This window comes from Seriola lalandi, unplaced genomic scaffold (genome assembly GCF_002814215.2).
Source record: "Seriola lalandi dorsalis isolate HSWRI2012SDOR001 ecotype SW California unplaced genomic scaffold, Sedor1 jcf7180002054573, whole genome shotgun sequence".
NCBI classification, from domain to species: domain Eukaryota; kingdom Metazoa; phylum Chordata; class Actinopteri; order Carangiformes; family Carangidae; genus Seriola; species Seriola lalandi.
The window spans coordinates 1,358,184-1,383,878 of record NW_019525126.1 but is presented as its reverse complement, the minus strand read 5'-3'; the positions used below and the strand labels follow the sequence as shown (position 1 = coordinate 1,383,878).

Here is a 25,695-nt window from a genome sequence, read left to right as displayed (position 1 = left end):
TGCCTTGCTATACTATGACGTTTTAATGCCTTTTATACTATGTTTTTATGACTTTTTATGCCTTACTATACTATGATGTTTTTACACATTTTTATGCCTTAGTATACTATGATGTTTTTTTCCTTGCTATAGTATGACATTTTTCTGACTTTTTATGCCTTACTATACTATAACTTTTTAATAAATTTTCATGCCTTACTATACTATTACGTTTTTATGCTTTTTTATGGCTTACTATAGTAAGACCTTTTGTGCCTTTCTATACTATGGCGTTTTTATGCCTTTTATACTATGTTTTCATGACTTTTTATGCCTTACTATACTATAACTTTTTAATAAATTTTCATGCCTTACTATACTATTACGTTTTTATGCTTTTTTATGGCTTACTATAGTAAGACCTTTTGTGCCTTTCTATACTATGGCGTTTTTATGCCTTTTATACTGTGTTTTCATGACTTTTTATGCCTTACTATAGTATGACTTTTTACTCCTTACAATTTTATGACTTTTTTATGAATTTTTATGCCTTACTGTACTATGACACTTTTATGAATTTTATGGCTCACTACACTATTACGTTTTTATTCATTTTTATGCCTTACTTCTTTATTAATTTTTATGCCCTATGATTTTTTTAGGACTTTGTGACTGATAAAAAAGTCATAAATACAACATAGTATATTAAGGCATAAAAATTCACAAAAATGTCACTGTATAGTAGGGCATAAAAAGGCATAAAAATGTGATAGTATTGTGAGGCATACAAAAGTCATAGTATAATAAGGCACGAAAAGGTCAGTTTTAATTTCCAATTAACCTAATGTACAATTCTTTGGACTTTCCAGGATTCAACCCCAGAACCTTCTGGCTGGGAATCCACTGTCCTAACCACTACACCAATGTTCCACATCAAAAATAAATCACTATAAGGCAAAAAACTTATAAGTAAAAGTTAAAGTATAGTAAGGCATAAAAAAGTCATAGTATACCAAGGCATAAAAAGTCATAAAAATGTCATAGTATTGTAAGGTCTAAAAATTCATAAAAACATCATAGTATACTAAGGCAGAAAAGGTCATAAAAACGTGATAGTATAGTTCTAAAAATTCAGAAAAAAGGCCATATTACTAAGGCATAAAAAACTCATTGTATTGTAAAGCATAAAAAGTCATAAAAACGATATAGTTTAGTCAGGCATAAAAACGTCATAGCATAGTAGGCATAAAAAAGTTGTAGTATATTCAGTTATAAAAACGCCATAGTACAGCAAGACATGAAAAGTTATAGTATAGTGAGGAAAAAAGAAAGGGGAGGCATGCAAGGCATATGGGCATTCCTTAAGTAACTTCAGATCTTATTGTGTTAACCGTTTAAATAAACCGTTTGGTTTACGGCATTAAAAAGCCAATTTCTTTGTTTTGGAGGGGTGGTGGGGTTTTTGCGTCCCCACCAATGTTGAGACCAAACCTACGTCCTTCATTTAGAGGACATTCACAGCAATAGGGACTAAAAATAAGAGGGAGGAGCAGAACTCTGGAAGGCATCATATACTTCCCAAAATTCAAGGATATAGTCTGTGACGGTTTGTGTCTGGTGTTTACAGAGTTTCCCATTGCATTTGCACCAGTGTTTGTGTTTTTTCTTGCTCCTCACTGCCATCCATGTCATCACTCTACAGTTCCTTTGTGCCCTATTCATAGTGTAGACTCAGCAACAGGAAAAAAAAGGTATGACTCCACAGCTACTTTTTGTCAGTACGTTTGACATCTGTGTGACGGAAAAAATATAAATTACAGGTAACAAAGTAACAAGAGCATGTGGATAATGCCAGTGTGATTGTCCCTGCCACTAACAGGGTACGGGGGTCTTTGTGTACCCTGCTGTGGAATTGACTGTCCCCCTCCACACTCTAACGAGGCCTCGGAGAGAGCTGTGACAAGGTTGTTAAAGGCACTGCGCCTCGGTGGAGCCCCATCAGTTATACTGGCATCAGACCAGAATGGGAGTGTGTGTCCCCAGCCGGCCGGAGTCGGTGTCAGGCAGGCTGTCAGTAGGACTGAATGCACCAGTCACTCAGGACTGATATCAGGTCCTGCTACAAAGATAAAAGGAGATTACTGCAGTTTGTGCCCACCGGTTTATTCATGTGATGTCAGATTATGTGGTTATGACCAGCTGCCGCTTTGATGGATCACACCCGGCTGTCCAGGTGGGCAGTGTTCATAAAGCAGATAACAGGAAGCTTCATAATCTTTTTTTGGCAAATGTAGCTGTGTGGAAACAGTTAGGATAGTATGGCGCTGTCGTCCTCCACTTCCCTCTTACATCTAAGTAAGGTTTCTACACAGAAACACTCCCAAAATAGTCCAAGATAATTACATTAGACCCCATGGTTTGGTAAATGTAGATCAGATTAGAGGCTAGAAGAGAAAATTGTGCACAATATGTTTAAAAATGAGCTTGTCAGTGCACAAGCTTGGTTCCTTTCTTGTTTGCCCGCCTCCCTGACTGTTCTTTAATTACCTCTGAAATGGTTGCTTCAGTTCCTGCCTTACATATTGATTTCTATTTTGTGCCTTCCTTTTCCCCTCTTTGATTGATCCCTGCAGGCAGCAAGACTAACAAATGAAAGCTGCTCCTTATGAGAGCTATTTATTTAGACAAACATCCACTCCGTCTCTGGGACAGCTGAAAGAAGTAAGGCCACGTCCTCTTAAAGGTCAGCCATGCAGTCACATTGCCATCCTCGCTGCAGGCACGATGTGCTAAAGTGCTCTGAGTGGCATTTGAATGTATCATTCATTAGCCCGCTCAGCCCCTGTGGCCCTGATTTTTTTAGAAGAATTTTTATTGTTTTATTTCAGACTGCAATCAAAATCAATCATATCTATGAATACACAAACGCATACAAAGATTTCTGCAGTCTGGAAAAGGTGTAGACCGAAGCTGCAACTTATAATGCCCAGCTTTTAACAATACAAAAAAAACAAAACCAAATGAGGAGTCGGAGTATTGAGGCACAATATTGGGAGCCTGTTGAACACTCAGTGTCTTCTAAGATGCTGGGTGCATTGAGGAGAAATGGTTAAGGTCTTTCATGCTGTAGAGGCAATTTAGCACATAAATGACACTGTCTTCTTGCTGTTTCCCCTGTCACCTCGCAATGATGGAACAATCCGTTAATCCTGTGTTATCTGTCAGGCCGTTCATGGGTGTTGACAGAGGCACAAAATCCTCTCTGGCTGGCTGAGCACATCATGTCCTGGGTGGTTGTGGAACAAGGGCAGATACAGTGGCCTGGGTGGTGTGGGGGGACAGGACCACTGCTAAGATGTCCAAAGTACACCTGACCACACACGTCAGCCTTACTCCATTATTATTTAGGTGTCAGTCTGTGGATCACCACACTCACCTTTTTGTCCCATTTTAAGAAAGTGTACTTTGTCTTACTAAATGTATTTCAACACTAAATAGTATCATCCATTCCTTTTCTGACATTTAATTATTCTTTATCAACCCGCTGTCTTCCAGAGTGACAGCTCCAGTGACAGTGAGAGTGAGGACAATTTCATCGTGCTGCCCCCTCGGGACTACCTGGGCCTAGCCATCTTCTCCATGCTCTGCTGCTTCTGGCCGTTGGGCATTGTTGCCTTTTACTACTCTCACAAGGTAAAGGCCCAGAGACCTCAAGCCTGTCATTAACTCTGATTACACTGCATTCTATTTAAGGTCAGTGAGCACAAGCACTCAGACAAGTGCTACCACAGCCCATTTTCCACCGTGTGACCCTCCTTGCTGTTGTTTCAGATGAGAGGCTGTGTAAATTTAGCAGGTTCGGCCCACTTTTCAGTCTTCTGTATTCACTTTAGGACACCATTGGTTCACAGTATGATTTATATGAGCAGTGCCCTGCACTTACATTATTTTAAGTTGCATCAATACCTGAGACCTCATTTGTACTTATTGCAGCATCTTAGGTTTGTCTGAAAAGATTAAGCTCACGTCCTGCAACATCAAATAAAGTACACCATATCTTAGCGCTTTTGCAGCATCTTCCAAAGACAATTATACTGGAACAGAAAATAATGTGTCAGAAGAATAAATAAAGGCCAGGCTCATTTTTTTGATAGGAAACCAAAACACCCAAACAACGCATTTGTCACTGTCAGAGGGATAATGACCTAATTGCCATGGTAACTAATGGCTTCCCAAGAGCATTTCTTGTTTTCTCTCTTTTAACTGTGGCTTAACACCTACTCATACACTCAATGCTGATGAGTAACACACCGGCTCATTTCACTCTCTGCTTTGTTTTGTCAGACTGGCAAGGCCATCGCTAAGGGAGACTTCTCCAGAGCAGGAATGAGCTCCAGAAGAGCTCTATTCCTGGCTGCTCTTTCCATTACCATTGGAACAGGGATGTATGTGGGGGTGGTCGTAGCCCTCATAGCCTACCTGTCCAAGCCTGGACACGTATAACACTCGGACCGGCTTGCTTGGGGGAAGATTGTAAGAAAGAGGAAGCAAGACAGGAGGAAAAGATGACGTTGGACAGATTTCTTTGCCTCTCGTGAAGGTGTGTGCCTGTCCTGCTGCTGGCTGTCTGCGAAAGGAAAAAGCCAAATGAAGAGAAAAGACTAAACAAGAGAGAGAGAGAGAAAAAGAGGAAAAAAAACAAGATGTGTGGATGGAGTATCACTTGGACTGCATATTGATCTGGACTGAATCTTTATTTCTGGGATGCAACACTCCCACCAAGCTATTCCACCACCACCAGTGCTGAAAGACGACTTCCACAAAGACTGTACAGTACTTATATGTTAGAAGAAAACTGAGCTCATAGCAGTAATGAACTACCTACCTTTTAACACATTAGTCGTTTACAGCGTTTTTATTTTACCTTTACAGTAGATGTATTCTATGTCAATACTATTACAGATTGGCTACTGTCCACTTTGTAAATGAGTTCTTTGGAAAATAAGTTTGTTTATTCAAGGAATATACTGGAAATTGATCAAGTCAGTAAATGGAGGAAAGCTGTTCCTTAGTCAAAATAGAACAAAGCTGATTGTCAGAGTGTGAACAAAGCTGCTGAGCAGTGGTCAAGAGGGTTAGTTGTGTTTATTGTGTACTGTAAATGTAGTCAATAAATACATTTGGCATGAATAATGAAAAGTTCACTGCCATGTCTCCCGTCCTCTTATTCATTGTGTCTTTGCAAAGAGTGTCTTAGAGCAGTGAGTCCCAACCAGAGGCATTTTTATTAACCCCAGGGTGGTAGTTCTGCAGTCGCCAAGGGGTATGTGGAAAGCTCAACCAATTAACAAAGGTAAATTCAACAAAACTCCAGAAATTTAAAAAGACTTTAGGACCCTAGCTGTGTAACGAGGAAGATAAAAAAGCAAATAAGTCTACCATTAGAAATTGTACGATGGTTATCTTTACGCGCTTCCCATCAACCGGAGTCAGTTGTAACCAGCAGGCACCGGACTCAAATGTAACATCAGAAAGACGTTTGACTCTAATGACCCTAATGTCGGACAGGTGTAAAATTTTGGTTGGAAATGAAAATCAGGTTGACGTCAAAATCCAACGTTTGCCAATTGACACTGCGATATTTCGCAGACGTTGGGTTGAAATAGTTTGCTAAAAATAATGGATAAACAGTTTGAATTAATGGAAAGAGCTGAAACATCCAAGCTACTGCCACTTACTGCTAGTAGCACAAACTTTAGCACAGTAACCCACGCATTGACAATTTAGTGGTGTTAAATAATATTGTAATATCCACTTATGATAATTAACAGTTAACTGTGTTAAATAACATCCAGGGTACACAGTAAGAACATCCAGAGAAAATGAAGCTCAGCTGATATGGCTGTCAGGGCAACATTACTTTAGACAACAAAGGGAATCACTGAACAAGACATGGATTGTGTGGTTAGTGAAGCCTGTCAGAGCTTATTGTCAACCACAGCGTTTTATATTGACTATTTGCAATTGCAGGCACAAGCCTCTGCTGTAACTGGCATGGCTACTCACTGTCTTTTGGCATCACTATCATCACTGTCTAGCCTTGAGGTGACTTTAGCTGCCAAAGTGCTGTGAGCGTCAGGCACAATGCCTGCTCTCTGAAGTCAGGATGTCAGAACAAAATGAGAGCAGCACTTTATACCCCTCCAGAACTTGGAAGGACCATCATGCGCGTCCTGTTCTCTTGCCCCACCTGCCATCCAATCACAACATTAGCCTCCAGAGCCAGAGTATCCTAATCCACTCAGAGCCCTTCAGGTTCAACTTTGCAGATAGTATTGATCATGTACTGAGCTCAAGAAGCAGAAGAGAAAAGATTCACTACATCTATACACCTTATCATGCACTGCATAAGACTAAATGGAGCAGATGGCAAGGTAAGCAAGTCTTACAGAAAAGCTTGCACAGCCTGACCTCTCCTAAATGTATCTGTTTTCTCTTTTGCAGCGTCTCTCCAAGCAAGTCTCTAATGCATGAAATGTGGCTCGATGGGGGAGACGGGGGCGAAAGTGCCGCTCTCATCAATGGGAGCTGTATGGGGTGCTGAAGTGGGCTCACTCTGCGAGCGAGTGCAGAGCTGCATGTGTTTTCTCTCCCTCAATAGCTAGGAAGCTTCACCCACGCATGCTCACACACTCACTCACAGCATCCATAGCTAGCTCAGACCACCAGAAGCAAACTGATTTTATTAGTCATCCACCCCCATGTGAATAAAAAACTTTCCAAGAGGCTGCAGCAGGTTGAATCTGAACTTCTGTAAATATTCCTTTACATGTGTGAATGCAGTTTTATTGTGTTTATCACTGCATACAACTTAGGTTTTGGTTTGAGAGGATCATTACACTGTGTTTCTTAATATAATCCTCTTATCTAAAATTAACAAAAACTCTGTTTTTGTCAAGTTTGACAAAGTCATAGCCCAAATGTCACATCTAGCAAATCACAAAAAAAGGAAAAAGAAAATTAATGGTTCTTGTAAAGAGAGAAACACATTTCTAGAGGAAAAACATTGATGAATGGGCTGAAACAAAATGGATAAGAAACTGAAGGGGAGTGGAAAAACAAAAAGACATTAGAGCTGAGTGCTACATTAATAAGGAGCATGATGCTCTTGACTGTTCTTGCGACTGAAAGGCATTTTCAGATCCTTATCGTTGCTTTGATGAAATACCTGTCACCACTCTGCGAATGGACAACAGACGCATAAACAATATTTTCAGTTTGTGCCATGCCTCTGTAAAAGAGGATTTATGTGAAGTTGTTGCAACAATTAAAATAAAAAAAACTGTGGATGTAGACATTTTCATTTTTACTGAAAAAAGAATTGACAACTTTCAAGGGATCTCTCTCTTGTGAAAAGAATGAATCACTGTTTCTACTCAAAAGTAAGATTCAGCAGAAACATTTTCAACTCACCACCTAAAACCTCAACAGGAAGTCATGAATGAAAAGTGTGGAAATTGTGTCCTGAAATTTCAAGCAGTCGGGGAAACAGTGGTTATCTTGTAAAAATGGAAAATCTCTTGGCTCTGTAGTGTGTGACAGATCTTCAATCAAAACCACATACAGTAGTTCATTTGGTAGATTACAGGCACTTGCATGCGGTTTGAAGTACATCCACAGATCATTTTCTATGCAAGCAGATAAATTTAATGTATATTTGATTATTCAGGAGACACTTTCTAGGTCAACAGCAGCACCAATGATGTCTTTTGCAATGGATGGAACTAAATTCATGTCTGACATCCTGAATGGCAATGAGCATATAATAGCATTTACTCAGCATTTCAGCACACTAGGAGTTTCAAACTCTATATTCTTACACTGAGGCCAGATATCTTAAGCTTTTTTTCATTATTACAGGGTGTTGACTTTATTTCACATCCCCATTCCCTGCACTTGGTAGGTAGCTTCAATAAATGGCTGGATGAATACATTTCATAATTGTTAATAGAAGGACAAATGCAATGTATCAGCTGAACATGAGAGCATGAAAATGAATAAACACTGAAAACAAACCTCTTACATGATTTAAGTCTGCACCTCAAAAATCTATATGCCTTTTATAAAAATTCAATATAATGCTTTATCAGAGCAATATAAAACAGTTTTAAATGTTTTAATTCCCATTCTATTTGAGATACATTTTGGCAGTTAACTCTAAATGCAGCTGTTAAATATGTGAACAGAAGGAAAGGAGGAATAGTCTACTGTGTGAGAGAGACTTGCTGCTCTTACTTAAAACATCACATGTTTCCAAAGGCTGTGTTAAAACAACAGTCAGGTCCTCATATGAACACTGAAACAGGTTTATCTTGCTCTAATCACTCCCCCTGTTCATTAAAGGAGAACTCTACCAGGTTTAAACATCAAAGTCTGTTTACAGGTGTTGGGGAGAACTACTGCATATGTGAGGAAAGTTGTATAAAGTATAAAGCTCTTTTGGTTCTAGAGGGAGCAGTGGGAAAACTGATAAATTGCCTCAAGTGATGCTGAGTCAGTGTCAGTTGGGTCTGAAGACTATAAATCTGAAAATGAAAAAAAAAAAAAAAAAATCTGGGGGTGTGGACTAAGAAAGAAGTGAGTTTACCAGACCTCCATAGCAGGCTAATAGCACGGAAATATTGTGCTTTTATTCCCTACCTCTTGTACTACATTCTTTTTGGCTAATGATTCATTACCAAAAACAGTGTCTGGTTGGGACTTCTTGTCAGGATTCAGTTTTCACACAAGTTTCACCAAGAACCGATTTTCCCCTCAAAGGTTTCAGATGGTTTCATTTACTGTTTGAGGCCCAAAGAAAAACCCTCCAATATATCACCAAAAAGTTCTTCTTTCACACATACAATTAATCATCTCAGATTTATCTTGTGCCTCTTTTGGGGGGGAGGTTTTAAGTAGGATTTTGAATACAGGACTTGTAATGGAGTATTTTGACATGGCTGTATAGCCCCTTTACATGAGTAAATGATCTGAGTACTTCTTCCGTCACTGCTTAGCTTTAGCAGGACAAATCTGTATTCCCAACAGGTTTTCTATAGCACTTTTCATTGTGCATCAGGGAATGAGGACATCCCCACAGCAACTCTTTGCACAACAGATGTCAGCATCCATTTCTGTAAACCCATTTCTCTTTTGCCCTCTCTCTCTCTCTATCTCTCTCTCTCTCTCTCTCTCTCTCTCTCTCTCTCTCTCTCTCTCTCTCTTTCCCTGCCCACTTTCACATCAGAGTTAAGCTCATCTTTGAAGCATTTCACACATACATGCTTATCTGCCCTCACACCTTTGTCGCACAGCAACATGGCTCTCTCTGTGGTGCCGGCATTTGCCAGGACACACTATGGACTGATAAGAACCTCACAGCCTCATCTTCTCTGGCTTCACTTATCACTCTTGAGCAACAAGGGAACACTGTCTATCTGTTCATGTTTCTCTTCTCTTGATAAGTACAGATTGAACGCTTTGCTCTTCTTTGCTGTGAGTATTCCTCAAAAGGGCCGCCTTGTGCCAGCAGAAGCATCTAACGCAGCTATAATACTTTGGTTTTTAATTGCAACCTGAGTACCTGACACTTCACAGGGACGGGAGATGTCATTTTCTGAGACAAGACATATGAAGCAGGAAGTAATAAAAAGGCTGGTAAGATGATATTAAAGTAAACAGAGACTAACACAATTTATGTCTGCCCAGATGACTGGAGTTGGCATCTGAAACTGCCCACAGATGGCCTGCTGAAAATACCGAGCACCGAAGGCTGTAGGGCGGCTGCAGTAGACGGCTGCTGGTGCTGTGCCACACAAATCTTTCTGGGACATACAGTCAAGTCCAACTTCAAGAGATAACTGATATCCTTTACTAGGCTAGGCCGCAAGTGACAGAGAGGAGTCTAGGTCCATAGGGCCGAGAGAAAAGGTTATCCACGGACACAGAGTTCCCATCATGCTACTTTAATCAGAAAATGCTTTTTTTTCATTGAAAGCTAATATTAACACAAATAATGGTGTGTGCCACTGTTATTATGCTAAAGAAAATGCCAACAGGTCAGCAGGTGGGGAAATGAGAAGCATTTTAATTTTCATACTCACTTTCCTTGTTCCTTCATCTGTTGTAGTCAGACTTTAATCTATCATAATGAAAGAATAAAGTAGCATTCAATAAGCCACAGACATCAACAGCAGACTTCAATCAGCAGCCTAATCAAAAGGCTTGTGGGGCTAAATTAGCATTATTATTACACAAATAGAGCAATAATTTACCACACAAACTCAGAATACTGATGCACTGAGATGATTCTTATCCAGTGAAGTGCCAAAGAGAGCTGGTCGGATGTGTGTGATCAACCCAGAATGGCTCTGGAAGGATGAACCCTGGAGATGAAATCAGCCCCCAGCCAGGACAGATCATTTAGCCGCAGTATCAATCCCGTCTCCATTAACCTGCAGCAGACAGCCTCATTGCTGAGAGCACCAGGAGAGTGACAAGAGAAGACAAATACTGATCAAGATATCATATCATGTCTGCGCACAAGCTTGAAATATAAGACCACCCCCCTTTTTTTTTCCACCTGACAGATATGAATCAGTGTCAAGATGTACATTGTATATGTATATTGACAGTGTATATTGACTGTCCAATATGTGATTGTGAACTTGTAATTTAATTCACATGTACATCAGGATGATAAGAGATCTGATTTGGAATGAAGTTCAAGGCTGCCACCATGTGGCTAAAATAATGCACTGTGGTTCCAGTGATGAGACGGGGCACTCAAAGAGAGTTCTTAATGTTACACATATTACATTTTTGTGAAAGAATACATTTCTATATCAACAACATTAAAAGAAATGAAGAAAAATCCCATATACTTTTAAAAGACTGAAAAAGAATGATGCATTAAGCAATCACACATGTAGGTAAATATGTCTATATACATAAATGTATACTATGTATTGCATTGTAATGTATTGGAATATGATATAATAATAATGACATAAATGTATTTATATAACACTTTTCTTAACAAAGTTACAAAGTGCTTCATAGAAAAATAAAACCAGATAAAAGAGAAGGCCAAAGAGCCTGAGGATATAAGAAGTGAAGACAATAAACAAACAGAATTAACTCAGTTTCATCATCATTCATTTTGTGATCCAGGATTTAATATCTGACAGGCAAAAAGTAAGAGTTAAAGGCTGCTAGGACCTGTGGAGGAATATATAATGTAGTGTCATTGGCAAAAGGTGGTAAAGTGGCAGTGTAATCTGATAAGAGAATACCTACCCTATGAGCCGAGGCCTTGTTGCCTATACCCATGTTTCTACTCGATGTAGGAGGATACTATGATTGACCGTGTCAAATGCTGTGCTTATGTATGTAAATGGACACATTATGAATGTTAGTGTGTATAAACATGCTTTAGCTTTGTTTTTGCACTGTATGCAAATACAACATTTCATAAGTACACACACACACACACACACACACACACACACACACACACACACCATAGTACATAATAACTGACATGCTTATGGAACAAAATGAATATCTTTATATAATGTATCTACGCATTTGTGTGCAAACAACAGATTACTTTTAACTGAGAGGAATGGATATTTAATATCCACATATCATATTATATATTCAGTTCAGTTCTTCTCTTGTGGTGGTTTTGTTTCAATAGTTTCTGAATTAAAGAATTTGGGTTCAGTTCATTCACTCATGGGTGTACATTGGTATTTGAACATATTATATTCATTGTATTTATGCACTAATTTCTAAAAATAGATCTGTAAACAGTAAATATAACTGATAGTCTACCATTATGCTCTTCATATTTGATAGAATATTTTGAGGCATTCAGCTTGAATAACAGGCTGCTGACTTTAGTTGTACTAATGACTCTGTGCAGCAGAGGGCAGAACAACACCACATTTCAATACTCTTCACTCTGACTACATCTTGTGTTTCATCTCAACCTAGCATGCAACCAGACCCAAGAGCCTTCCCAAAATGATCTGCAGGCGCTTTATCTCACCAATGAAATGAAATCATATTGCTGGTAACCCCATCAAAAAGAAATTGAATGTTAATATTACATTAGTGGAAATCTTTCGATAAACCTCCCTCTGATCTCACTTTGCATGGATTGAGATGATCTTATGATGGTCTTCAACAAGCAGACTGTCCATCATAAGGGATACTGTGAATTACCTCCTCATATCTAATGTAAACAGCTTGATCTTCAGCAAATCTGATCTATCACAACCTTCTATTCCACTCTCAGAGGATTAAATAGCTTTGCACTTTAGCGGAATAATCCTCACTCTGTATATGTCTTGGCCTCAATAACTGTACTGGACTGAGGGTCTGTGGAGGTGAGGGCTCGGTCTGTTGCAAATCATTTTACTCACTCAGCCTCAAATGGTTATTGGGCTCTATGGGGAACTTCGTCTCTAAGGGGGATGAGGAAAATTACATTTCATGTGATGTTTGTTTCCAGCATTAAAGCGTGCTCGTAACTCTCCTGAAATTTAAAACTAGACCAAAATGTTCTAACTTGTGTGGATTTAAAAGATACTTTTGGAAATGGCTGACGGCAAATCATTCTTTACAAGTTATCGGTTTTAAGTTTTAATGAAGTCATAGCGTTGTTGAAGGCCAAAAAAAAGTCAAGTTAGGGCAGGTTGGTCTTAAAGGTCTAGGTATAACTGAGTCTACAGCCCTGCTAGCTGCTCGAAACAGCTGTGCTTTAAGCTAAATGCTATCATCAGTGTGTTAACCTGCTCACAACGCTAATGGTGACATGCAGGTATAATCTTTATTTGTTTATCATCTTACTTTGGTGCATTAGCATGCTAATATTCGCTAATTAGCACTAAACGCAAAGTACAGCTGAGACTAATGGGAATGTCATTAGTTTTTGCAGCTATTTGGTCATAAACCAAAGTATTGGACAAATTAAAAAGAGTGGACCTGTTGATGTTGCAAGATGAAAACTAAAGGAATCACCAAAATGATTACAATCCATCCTGAGTGGAACATGAATGTGTGCATCAAATTTCTTGGCAAACCATTCGACAGATGTCAAGTAATTTCACTAAAAATGTTTACTTTCATGTCGGTGCTAGAGATAAAGCCAGAGGAGTGTCAAAGTCAGCTAGCTTAGTTAGCGGCATCCTCTGAGAAGCATGAATGTTACTATCAAATATCATGGGAATCCATACAATAGTTGCTGAGATATTTCAGTCTTGACCAAAGTGGTAGAGCGCTCAACATTGCCATCCTTGAAGCCATAGTGCTAGCATGGCTTTAAGCTGGGGATCATTTAGAGATACCTCTCTCATTTGGTGAAAGTGAACATTGCCTCAGCAGTTAAGCTGCAGAATGGTGGACAAGAAGAACAATGAGATTAGCCTTCAACCAAGAGTGATGCCAGGTTCGATTACGGCCCAATGTGGTGACACTTTTTCAACTGAAGTCTACCTGAAACAATATATCATGTCTGCTCTGGAAACTGTTCTGTAGCTGATTTTATGTTCTGACCTCAACATAGAACCACAAAAGTGTATTTGTTTTAACAGATGAAGATTAATGGTTTGTTGAGCGCTTTAGCCCTTTAGCTCTCCCCCTCACAAAGTTATCTTTCAAAGTACACCTCTCTTATTTAAGTGGTCAAGTATTTTCTTAGATTTACACCTCAAAATACACAAATCAGGGTTATTCCCTGGTTCAGATCATCATTTATTGCCCTAAACACTCCAGTGCATTTCCTAACACCATTAATTATTGTGTGTATGCTTATCTCTGTCAACAATGTAATTAGCAACCTGTTCTCCATTTGGTGACATTATGGTTCCAATCTGAGCCACTCAGTGTGGAGACATGCAGCAGTATACTGATAATCACTGTCCCTTGCCCCCTTGAAATTGCTGCCTGTTTAATTGGAAAAGATCTCAGTTGTTCAACTCATTAGGACGTCCTAATAGCTAACTGAGGATGAAGTGTGAAATCTTATATGGATTACAGCTAATGTGAACACGTAGATGTGTTGTTCAAGTGGCCTGATACAAAGTTTTATGAACAGCCTGGGGAGAAAGAAGATTGCCAGCAAATAAAGCTGTTAGACTTTGGCTAAGTATTTAGATAAGAGGATGAAACAGCTTGAGTGTTGCCTGGTAATAGCATCTATTAAACTGATTTGAAATCAGGCTGAGGTCATCCAGCAGGATGTGGGGAGGGGGTTGGGTGGCTGTCACTCTTTCTCCCATCCCAAAAGCACCGGTCCCCTAGTTTAATCTGAAATTGAAGGCTCTCAACTGCGACGGATTATAGGGACTAACCCAAGCATGCAGCCGGGGACTGTCTCCTAATGAGCCCGGCCAGCAGAGCATCAAGTGACAACAAGTAGCTACTCCAACAACGGGGGGCAACTTCATGCCAGTTAAGAGTCACAATAATGCTCTGACAATCAAATCATTTGTTGCAGGTTTGAAAGGAAAGTAGAATAAATAGACACCAAAAAGCCACATTTAATAAAAGGCTATTTCTATTTTTATGCTTTGTATTTTGAGTTATACACATTTTGAAATGAAAACACAAACATTTTCTTTAATACTACAAGAAAACATATTTAAAATTGTGCCTTAGTGAGAGAGATTAATATATCAATTATATACAACGCGATATAGGACAACAATTACTTTCTTTCTCTTAAAAGAGTACTGTCGGTGGGATGGTTCTTATTTCAAATGTCACCATTTACTAACTGTACAAGCAACATTAAAATGAATGTCAAGGATGAAATGTAGACCTTCAGACACTGACTGCTCATTGGTCATTGGTAGTCCTAATTGAAATATTATAAATGTTATACTGGATAAAATTTGACTCATCTGGCTCTATATATACACCGTTATTAACACTTAACTGCCACTCTACTATGCATAAGAAACAACAACTGTAAGTAAACTGTAAGTTTGGAAGTAAATCAGAAAAAGTGCATTTGCAGCTTCTGTGCAGCAGATGAGTTTTCCTCTCAGAGACGTCCAGATGCAGGCCAGTTTAGAGAAGTCGATGAAGGATGAAAACCTGCAGGACAGTGTGTTTATGTCGGGTAAGTCCGGACACATGCTGAAAGCAGCCAGGCCACTGCATTCACCCAGGAGAATAAAAGTCCTCAGTCTCTATGGGCTTTTCTCCTCCTCTGCTGGACTCAGGGGATCACTGGCTTTCTCCTCGGCCGCCTGTCTCTCCTGTTTGCCCTCCTGCAGTCTGTCATGAGAAACCGTCCCCAGCACTTTGGCACTGTGCTCCTGTGCCTTGGCCCTGAGTGCAGCAATGCTGTTCTCTCTCAGTTCCTCTTTAGAAATGGTGGACTTGCCTTCTGACCTCTTTTCCTCCGCCTCAGCGTCTTCTGCCCTCTGAGAGCTGGGCTGCTGGGGAGCGTCGCACTTTCCTGTTGGCGGGGGAACAGCTGCCTCCATGGACTTTTTGTGCATCCCTGCAAAGAGTTGCGGGTATTCAGATTTAGAATTGCGTCTGTTGATTGGTAAGCCATCTTGGACTGAAAATAGCAAGCAAAAATAGTTCTGGTTTAGAAAATAATGTCTGAATGGACAAGGGCAAATCATGGCCAATGTAGAGGATGAAAATATTTTATGTCATACAGAGTCTGTGCTATATTTTTTTCCTTTAAAGGCTCATGATCAGCAAATGACACAGAAAAGACATCAGTGACATCAGTCATATGTCAGTGAAAACAACACATCTGCCACTGGTGTAGAAATTATTATAATTTGTGAAGAACTTTCAAGCTGCCGCACAGAGAAGATTTTCGGGTTGAAATACTGTCTACACCTATGAAAATGGTCAAAATCCAAAAACAGAACAGCTGAAAACAAAAATGAGAAATCGCGTGGAGACATCAGCCTCACCGAGCAGCCAGGGGGCGCAGGACTCCATGATGCCATCCTTGGCAGACTTGAGGATGGACTCCGGCAGAGGGATTGAATGCCTCACCATGGCTCCATACAGCCCATACTCAGCCATCACAGTGCTGCGGCCCCAGCATTTCTCCCTCTTCCTCCACTTAGCTCTGCGGTTCTGAAACCAAACCTGTGGCAGGACAACAAATGGCTCAGATATCAGGCTGCGGCAGCTGAATACAACAATTAGGTAATTATCGGCTATTGGCTTGAATTTATATAGAAGCAGCATTGCAGCTTACAGTGAGGGAAATATGTGGACGTAAATACTGGATCAATTGCATTAAACATATCAGTTTGGCTAAAAAAACTTTTGGCACACTTTTAAAATATGATTTCTATAATGATCACCCTCTTTTTTTCAGTAGTTCTGGATGTGGCTGAGATGGAACTAAGACTGGTGGAGACTGGTGACCCTTAACCTGCAATGAAGGGAAACGTAAGACTGATGGTGATTCTGACTGATGGTGATTCTGACTGATGGTGATTCTTGGAGAAGAGAGAGAGAAGAGAGTAGATATGTATAAATTAAATTTTTGTGTCCAATCCAGTTGCAGCTTGTCATTTGTATTTCCTTATGCGTAAAATGCAACAATTGGTACCCTAAAGAAGTTCTGGCTTTATTAATCATTAATAAATGATACGGCCAATGCTTCACTCACAATTTATAAGATATCAGTAATTGTGATAATCAATTTGGCTCGTGTTTACCTTCTCTGATTGATAATGGTGCATTCATAAATGTTGGCAATCCATTAATAAATACTCAATAATTTGTTAATAAAGGGTCAAAATCTTTGCGGCCATTTTCCAGAAGGTAGATGAGGGAACAGACCAATTAGTCCATGATTCCTATAAGGAAGTGGTACTGAAGTATTTATTTCATTTGTTGATGAAAATTCAATTTCTGAAGATATTCTAAAGCTGAATTAGTCAGAAATCAAAGTGTGATTCAGATTAACTTAACATAACTGTTGCTCCGTTTTGATTCAGTCCATTGATTTCCCATAACGTCCAGCTACAGGTGTGAAGGATCTCTGCCTCGTGTCAGAGCTCATCTCCAGCTACCTGTGGTGGCATTATAGATGGTTTGACACATCAAGACACTCCACTTGGCCACAGCCAACAGCTGCTTAAGGCCCTGCAGGCTATCTGTCAGCTCAGAGAGAGGCCAAATTGATTGTATAGCACAACACAGGACTGTTAAACACTCTACTTAGGCCCCTCTGATGGCTCTATGAGGAGAGGAGGGGCCCAGAGAGAAGATTCAAGACAGGAGACAGATATTAAATTGAAAACGACCAAACCGTTTTCAAGCTTTTTTTTCCTGGTAATTCTGATGATAACCCTTATTTCATACAAGATAGTTTTTTTTTTTTTTTTTATGAGAAATTGCTTCTCTGCCCCTCAAAAGAAGCCAGTGTGGAAGCTGATAGGAGGAGCGACCCTGGGGCACGCCGAGGCTGATTGAAAAATAAGTTAATTTCAGGCCCAATCGATGGTGGGCAGGCGGGCAAATATCACGGGAAATTAAACTACCGGGACTCGGGGGAGCAGCGCTATTGACCCGTGCTAATAAATTCAATGTAGTTATTTCATTTGAACTCCCTGCGTCTCTGCAGCAGCAGCAGCAGCCAGCCTCCTGAGCTCGTCTGATTTAACTAATTACACTCAATGAGAAAATTGGGTGTTAATTTTATTTAGTATAGGAGCCGGCTCTGGGCTTATTTATTTATTTCCTTTTATTATTTATTCGCGGCTGTACTGTTGCAGCCCGTAATGAGAATGAGATTAAAAGGCACCCCGGCAGATGGATGGTCCAGGTCACACTGCAATCTTCTTCCGCCTTGATAGCTTGATTAGGTCGTTAGCGGCTTCTTCTCCGAGAACAAATTGTTTCACATCCAACTACTGCGCCTGATGAGAGATTATGTGTCCTGGCGAGGATGCTGGAGGAGAGCAGTCTTTGTTCAGACAGGAGGGGAGCAGCACTGATCGATTCGCCGGTGGGGGGGTGGGGGGCCTCACTTAGCCTATCTCCCCTTTAACATTAGAGCAGCATGAGAGGCAGCTGGCGGCCTCTACTCAAATATTACAGCAGGTTATTAGCACTGATGGAAAAGTGAAGGATGAGGAAGCTGCATCTGCCCTTACAGGTGCATATTCATAAGGAAAACAATTGGAATATTCACACCAATTAATTAGGGTTCTAATTAAAGAGAAAATATGAATTCTGCTCTCATTTGAAGACACTGTTGCTTATTACAAGAATAGTCTGACACTTCTGGTATGTGTTGCAATGTGCAGTGTCAGTCTAAAAGATGTAATTCCATCTTTTTAGCAATACAAGACACTAAGCTTTAAATTTATCATATAAGTGCCTTTATTTGGCTTTTATTAGCCAGGTTTATTTAGGACATATAATTGGCTGAGAGCATCTCAGAGAAAATATAAGCTTTTTGAATTTTTTGAAAACTATTTTAAGGCCCAATTTAAATATTTTGTTATTCATACTATAGACAAAATAAAATGAAAAAGAGAGAATATCTTATTTCTTTCAAATGTCTAGGATTTTTATAGGAAACCTGACAAAAAGTAGTGCCTCATAAGACCCTGAGGTTTATAAGAATGTATCTGAGACATTTAAAATGAATTTATGGGTGAAAGTGAACCATAAAGGCTATATCTCATTAATACATTAAAAACTCGATTTAAGGAAAATGAACCCAAACAAATCTAACACACACCCACTTATATCAATAAAAAGTGTCAATGATAAAAAAAATAAATATATAATCAGGGATCCAAAAGCAGGATGCACCATTTTTCAAAAAGCAGAGAAAAAAATAACTTTCAAAAAATGTATTATTATTATATCATTAAAAAAAATACACAGGAAGGTAAAGCAGACATTTACCTGTATCCTGTCCTCAGGTAGTTCTGTTTTCATGGCCAGCATCTCTCGGGCATAAACATCCGGGTAGTGCGCTTCATTAAAGGCCTTTTCCAGCTCCTCCAGCTGATATGAGGTGAATATTGTCCTGTGCAAACGGGTTATCATATGAAATGTATGACCTGGTTTAACAAAATATAGTTGCAGAGAAAACCCTGCAGAAATATAGGCTATATGTGTATATTTCGTGCTCTATCATTTAAACTGAGTGACAAGAGAATTATTGTGATTAAAAAGACAACGAGGAATAAAAAAACAACAACGCAGAAAATTTCAAAAGGCTGATAATCTCAAATTTTAATACATGAGCTCTTCCAATAAATCCATTTGTGTTGGTGTAATGAATGAAGATTAACATTTAAGACGACCTCTTTCAATCCTGGATGACAATAATGGAGGAAAATACGAGCAATCTGTGGCCGATGTGTAGTAAATTCTTATCAGTAATTGACTGGTTTATTTCCTGTATCAATAAGGCTACATAAAAACACAAAAAACAGAATAATTACTACTGTATTTTGATGAGGGTAATAATCCCTGTAAAACATTACTCATTTAATCTCAAGGAAAAAAACATGTCTTACATGAATTTCACTGAATTTATCCTCTCTAAAATAAATATTATTAGCCTAATAAACAGAAATATTCACTAACCGGTGACGTCGTTTCTTGCGTTTCTTGCTCTGATTTACAGATGACTTTGAGAGTTTTCGTTCATTTGAAGATAAATCCTCGGAGTCTGGATTGAAAAAAAGATAATAAAGAAATTACAGACGAGAATGAAAGCTAATAAACATTTTCAAATGGTCATAATAAATGCAAACTGCTGACACTGACACAACAATCATTTTTAATTTAATATCACACAAATAAATAATAATAATATTATTATTATTACTACTACTACTACTACTACTAATGATAATAATAATAATATTAATAAATAATAATAATAATAAATGCACAGTAGCCCAGGCTGGAAATATGACGTGAATTGTGTTGCAGTGTGATATTTATTATGATCAGTGATAAGCTCACCTGAGCTGGCTGACTGGCTGGTGTCCAGCGGCCCCACGGACCTGCTGTGGGGCTGCAGGTGAACATCCTGTGCGTCCGACAGCACCGTCTCCAGAAACGCTGGCTGGCTGTAAAACGACGGAATTCCACCAGGGCCGAGTAATCCCATCCCGACACCCATACCCACGCCGGCGGGGCCCAGCACGGACCTGGCGGCGATGAGGTGAGCCCCGGCCGGCAGCGTGCTCAGAGGGCTCCTCGGGGCCGCGGACGGCTCCTTATTGAGCCCCAGTATCTCCTGGATGCCAAAGCCGGTGCACCTGGGCGGCGGATGGGTCGCGCTGCTCTTCGGCTGGAGGCTGTTACTCCCTCCATTAGCACCCAGAGAGGTTTTCTCCGACAAATTTAAACTTTCCGACAGCACGGCGCCTTGCTTCCCCGTCATGGTGTCTTCGATGCTACTTGAAAAGGCCTATTTCTTATTTTAGTGTCTCACAGGATGGTCCCCAGTGCATGGTCCTCTGTCTAACACACAAGAGTCCTTTAGAAAATGGTCCTTTTATCCAACAGGTCCATCCCAACAAGAGGCAGGACCCAGCAGCCAATCAGCTGCAAGGATTCAGGATTCCTGTGGATCATGGATGCATTATACGCCCTCTCGGATACATATCTGCATTTTCCTGAGGACAGTATGGATAAACGAGGAAGCGATTTGGGCAACAGAAAGAAAGGGAGGAACGAAATGACTGTCTTCAAGGCTGCAGGAAGAAAGGTGAAATGCTGAAAGTAAAAACTATACAGTGCAAAAAAAAAAATAGCTGGAAAGCTGGAATCCTACACATTTTATAGACATTAAATAACACAGAGATTAGAAAAATTAAAAGTATAGTTTTAGATCTATAGAAGTAACAAATACCTTATGCTCGAACCATTATAACTCACTGCAGATACACTGCTCATATAATTTTTCGTTAAGAAGTCAGGCCTAATTAAATCGTCTATTTCACACCTCTTACTTACCTTTGAAATGTTGCAGGTTTAGAAAATTACCTCAATCTCCTAGAATAAATCAGTATGTATTACCTCTCGCTGAATGGTTCACAGAGAGGGAGAGAGAGAGAGAGAGAGTGAGTGAGAGAGAGAGAGGGAGTGAGAGAGAGAGAGAGAGAGAGAGAGAGACACACACAGCTATGATCTCTCTGCCCAACCACTGGCTCACACGAATGGATAATTGATCTCCAGATGCTATAGGAAACTCATCACACGCAAATCAAAGGCCCTCCCAAAAAACAACAGCTGGACGATATGGACCCACTCTACTGCGCGGTCCTGAGCGCCGCTAATCCCACAGCAGCAGCAGCAGCAGCAGCGCAGTATACACACCAGGCTACACAGCAGATTAAATACAGACACATCTCCTTGGAGGAAAGGGGAAATTGAAACATAAAATGGGCCAAAGAGGAACTCTAATAAATGGTCAACTGACTTTTTATTAACATTTTTACTATACTATTAATGTCTAATAATAATGAAAATAATAATATTAATAAAAACAATTCAAATGTAAGTCATCTAAACAATATGCTGCATGGCTAATTATGACTGGTATTTGATAGTCATATAGGCCTAATACATTAACATTAGTTAAATTAGGGAAGAAAACAGATATCATGATGTTGATGAAACATTTAGGCTAATAATATTTTGAAAATAGTTTGTGGCATTTTTTTTGCATTTGTATTTTAAGTTGGCATCTGCTTTTTGGATGTAAACCTATAGCCTAAAGCTATATGTGTGTGTGTGTGTGTGTGTGTGTGTGTGTGTGTGTGTGTGTGTGTGTGTGTGTGTGTGTGTGTATGACTGGTTCTTTTTTGTGGCTTAATTGAAGAAAAAACAGATAAACATATTTTTAATTTAGGGTTGTGATTATTTTAATAATTCTCTAACTATTTGTTAATAGTTTAAGAATAAAGATGCAGACTAAGGCCATCCATTATTTTTGGTGTCAGATGATGATAGTGCTGTGGGTTTAAAAAAAAAGAGAAGAAGATAATCATCTCACCATCATAAAGCTAATTCTACATATTTGTCCTGAAAGTGAAAACTCATAAAATGATATAAATATGTTGCCTTCCTCATTGCTCATGTTATAATTTTAGTGTCTACTACACTGGCATGAATTTTGTTTGGGAATCATAATTAGAATTGACCCATTTTGTGCACAGTTGCAGGTGACTTCCAGTAGATTTACTTTGCATGGGCTCCATGCACAGACATCATCAAAGTGATAACACAGTGATAATGCAACTAGGAAATGAAGGAAACTACAACAATGAATAAACACATATATCAGGTCAGTTACAGAGCAAAAAGAGAAATGCTGGGGAACTGAAACTCGAAAGGACATGACGCACAACATGAGACAACTGAGACTTTATGCAAACAGAGATGCAGAGCCTCGATGGATCGGCCTGCAGAGTCATATTTTATATCAAACAGTGTGAAATGAGCTGCTGATTAAGAAGGAGAAAAATATTGCAGCTGCAATTAGTGGTTGGCCAGTTGAAACTAATTAGGGCCTATTTAGTGGAAATTCTATTAATGAAGAAATCAATGTTATTAGGATATGCTAATGACACATCAGCCTGTTGGGATCCAGTCATTTATTAACATGGAAGGGTGTGAGTCAGGATGACCCGTCAATTACAGGCGAGTCACTGCCCACTCTCACTCTATCATCACTCCTGATGCAATCCATACAGGCTGGGTTTTTTTTGTTTGTTAAGAGTGCCACACTTTCTCCTCTCTGTATGGCTTTTAATAATACAATCCCTATACGAGAATGGCTGCATGCTGATTTACATGCAGAAGAGAGGCTGCCTAATAAGGCTCTAGATTAAGGGAAGATTTAGTTCAGTCATTCGTGTAGATTGGGTTGCCCATCAAAGACATGCAGGATCTGACGGCTGCAAATTAAAAAGCAAACAGCTGTTGGAATTTTTTTGTTTATCTGCCCCCCCCCCTCCAAAAACCACCACCCACCCCTACCCCCCCTCCAACCCCTACACCCTCTCCTCCTTCCTTCCTTCTCTCTTCCTGTTCCTGCCCCTCTTGGCATTTTTTTAGGCTTAATGCAAAAAACTATGTTAACAGCACAGATATGAATGAGCAGTGATCAACTTATCCAGTGTGTAACCTTCAAACAGGAGTGCCTGTCGGCAGCAGGTCAAACGCTGATAAACAGCTGAAAGCAAAAACCGCCCACTATAATAAATATCATATCCTGCTGATGCGACTGCTAAAGCTTGGAATGCATTTGTGATAATGAATAAGCAGACAACTTGTTTATTTGCAGGAAGGTCACAGCAGAACTGGAAGCAGAGCTGAATGCATTAACTGATCTCCAACACATAGACAATTTCTCAACTCATCACTTTCATCCCAGATATGAACTTCTATTCATCTAGGAGTGGTGCGTTCACTGTCTCTTCCTTTCTTCCTTTTTTTTTGAAAAAGTGGTGCAAAACTCGGCTACTCATCTGCGTTCAGGCTAACCAGCTATTTTGCAACCTCTACAATAAACCTATTCTGCCGGTCTGGTCAGTCTGTGCTGAATCAAGCTGGACCTCTGTTGAAAAAGGGAGTGCAGGCAACTTGATGACAGCACACATGTAGAGCCGAGTCAGGGGAAAAACTAAAACACAGCCAGAGCCTCTGCTTTCCCAAAGCACTTGCAGGGCGTGATGTGATGCCATGTAAATCCCGCCCGTTCACCCCCGCCCCCCTCCCCCTATTACAGAAAGAGTTTGCAAGCCCCGCAGCTTTCTCATGGCTCCTCCACAATGGCATGTTTGGAAGCTGCCCGTCGGCATTGCTTAATTAGGCGAGGAGTTGATTAATTTGTACTAATTGACAGCTAATTTAAGGACTCAGGGCACATCGGATTGACGTTTGTCGGGGCACAGAGGCTATGTGAGGTCAATGCAACGCACTGGATGGTTAGATGGATGGATGGATGAGCTGTGTTTTTTTTTCTCCCTCTCTCTCTCTCTCCATATGGAGGAGCAGCTCTGCGGGGCCTGACCCGTTTCTTTAAGAGGCTGTTTGGCTGGAGGGTGGCAGCGGGTGACAGGCAGCCACCAGTGCGTACACCATATTGGGGATGTCAGGTCGCTTACCACGTCAACGCTCAGCAGACTGATCAATGTTCATCAGTCAGCATCAACAAGTGTCCCACATGCAACCGGTCCGGATGACAGCAAGGTCACCTCCAGTAGTTAATGCTCACAAAAACTGAAAATTAACGTTTTATCAGGAATTTGCTGCTAATGGGCCTGTACAGCAAATTTCCCACTTTTAATTAGGAATCAAAGGAATAAGTAGCCCACATGTAAGTATTGTACTTAAGTAGGCTACACTTTTGAGATACTTTTACTTTACTCGAGGCCATTTCTATGTCATGCTTTGTAGCCTACTACTTTATACTTGACCACATTCCAAAGGGACATTGCAGATTTATTTGACAGCTACGGTTACTTTACTAATTTCTTATTTTAATTTTTTTATGTAATTTTATATCAAGCAATCAAATCATTAAATCTGCAGTTATAGATGTTAATAAGTTATTATTAAAGTTTTTTCGTTTTTGAATAGCAATCCATAACTGTCCACATACTCTGCTTGTTCACGCAGAAGAACGGTGACAAAGTGAGCGTCAACTTAAACTTCTCAGTATTTTACAGCGGGTTCCTGGTTAGGAAGTGTATGGGAATTTTAGTAAGCCTATTTTAAGTGATCGCAATTTTTAACCTTGACCTATGGAAATTTAATGTTATTAGAAAATAATGAACCCTTCTATCACCTATATTGTTGTATGTAGCCCTCTTTTGATTGGCTGAACTTTCTTTTCATTTGGACTACACACTGTCAAAACACCCCCTGTGTTTCCTGCCCATGAAAGCCATGCTGCGTTCAAGGCTCCCCAGATTCCTCCCTCCCTGTCCCAGGATATACTCCAGCAGCACACACGGGGGTGGTCGCTGCTTCTGAAAGCCGGAGAACTGTGTAAATAATCCATATTTTTTCGGAGGGGTAAACCAGGGTCCGTGTGAGAGGCAGGGGGTGAAGCCACCGGGGCAATGGCGGCCTCTGTCCGTGTGAATCGGAAAAGACGTTTAGGGGCTTATTAGCAGCCCGCGGAGAAGTGTAACTTGTTGGGAGTGAGCGACCAGAGCCTCAGCGACATCTCCAGCCGAGAACAGTCCGAGGCATTGTCTTACCTAATTATGGCGGATGGACTTCTTTTTGTTTCCCATTCGGCATGCCTGTCTGATTCTCTTTTTGCCTGGCCGCTAGCTCCGACAACGCTGAAGTGTGCTAATTAGAAAAGAAATGGTCCTAGTAATTATGTCAACTCTCATTAACGGCGATGACAATGAGCAATATTATTTTTACGCAATGTTTTGTGTAGGGGACCCTGCTTCCAATGCTCATTAAATGGAAAACATGCCCTGGTAGCCGGGAAAGTACTCTCACGTCGGAGCTCCTTACATGTCCACAGCCGGAGAGGTGCTGCACTTTGTGGAATGGCAGAGGCATGAAGTTATGGCCCTAATTAAAAGTTGAACAGTCTCTGAAAACTGTTGCATCACCAAAGTGAGCTGCTTTGGCTGCAAACTTAATCACTTCAAGGGGTCTTCATGA

The 25,695-nt window shown here is 40.1% G+C and overlaps 2 protein-coding genes across 3 annotated transcripts in view; one reads left to right on the top strand and one right to left on the bottom strand.

Moving 5' to 3' along the window:
• Window positions 1–5,183, top strand: part of LOC111663158 (synapse differentiation-inducing gene protein 1-like) — an 18,381-nt gene extending 13,198 nt beyond the window's left edge. The window contains exons 3-4 of the mRNA XM_023417245.1: window positions 3,535–3,672; window positions 4,324–5,183. Of these exons, the coding sequence (XP_023273013.1) occupies window positions 3,535–3,672; window positions 4,324–4,482 (297 nt within the window). The 3' untranslated portion in view covers window positions 4,483–5,183. The remainder of the gene's footprint in view (window positions 1–3,534; window positions 3,673–4,323) is intronic.
• A 9,387-nt stretch (window positions 5,184–14,570) lies between these two features.
• vsx2 (visual system homeobox 2) lies at window positions 14,571–21,357 on the bottom strand. 2 transcript variants are annotated; one of them, XM_023417216.2, is made up of 5 exons: window positions 20,014–21,357; window positions 19,630–19,714; window positions 18,940–19,063; window positions 15,972–16,152; window positions 14,571–15,601 (listed from the first exon to the last, which is right to left on the bottom strand). In XM_023417216.2, the coding sequence occupies exons 1-5, from the start codon at window positions 20,435–20,437 to the stop codon at window positions 15,222–15,224; spliced, it is 1,194 nt and encodes a 397-aa protein (XP_023272984.1). In that variant the 5' UTR covers window positions 20,438–21,357; the 3' UTR covers window positions 14,571–15,221. The 2 variants fall into 2 exon arrangements, with proteins under 2 accessions (XP_023272984.1, XP_023272987.1); XM_023417219.2 differs by having other exon boundaries at window positions 14,571–15,538.
• Between the last annotated feature and the right edge of the window lie 4,338 nt (window positions 21,358–25,695).

Excerpts from the sequence above, each read along its gene's own strand:
- vsx2 (XM_023417216.2), bottom strand. The coding sequence starts at position 20,437 with ATGACGGGGAAGCAAGGCGCCGTGCTGTCGGAAAGTTTAAATTTGTCG. Across the intron at positions 19,715-20,013 it reads CAGCCAGTCAGCCAGCTCAG|ACTCCGAGGATTTATCTTCA; the intron begins GTGAGCTTATCA and ends TTTTCAATCCAG. Across the intron at positions 19,064-19,629 it reads CGCAAGAAACGACGTCACCG|GACAATATTCACCTCATATC; the intron begins GTTAGTGAATAT and ends CCGTTTGCACAG.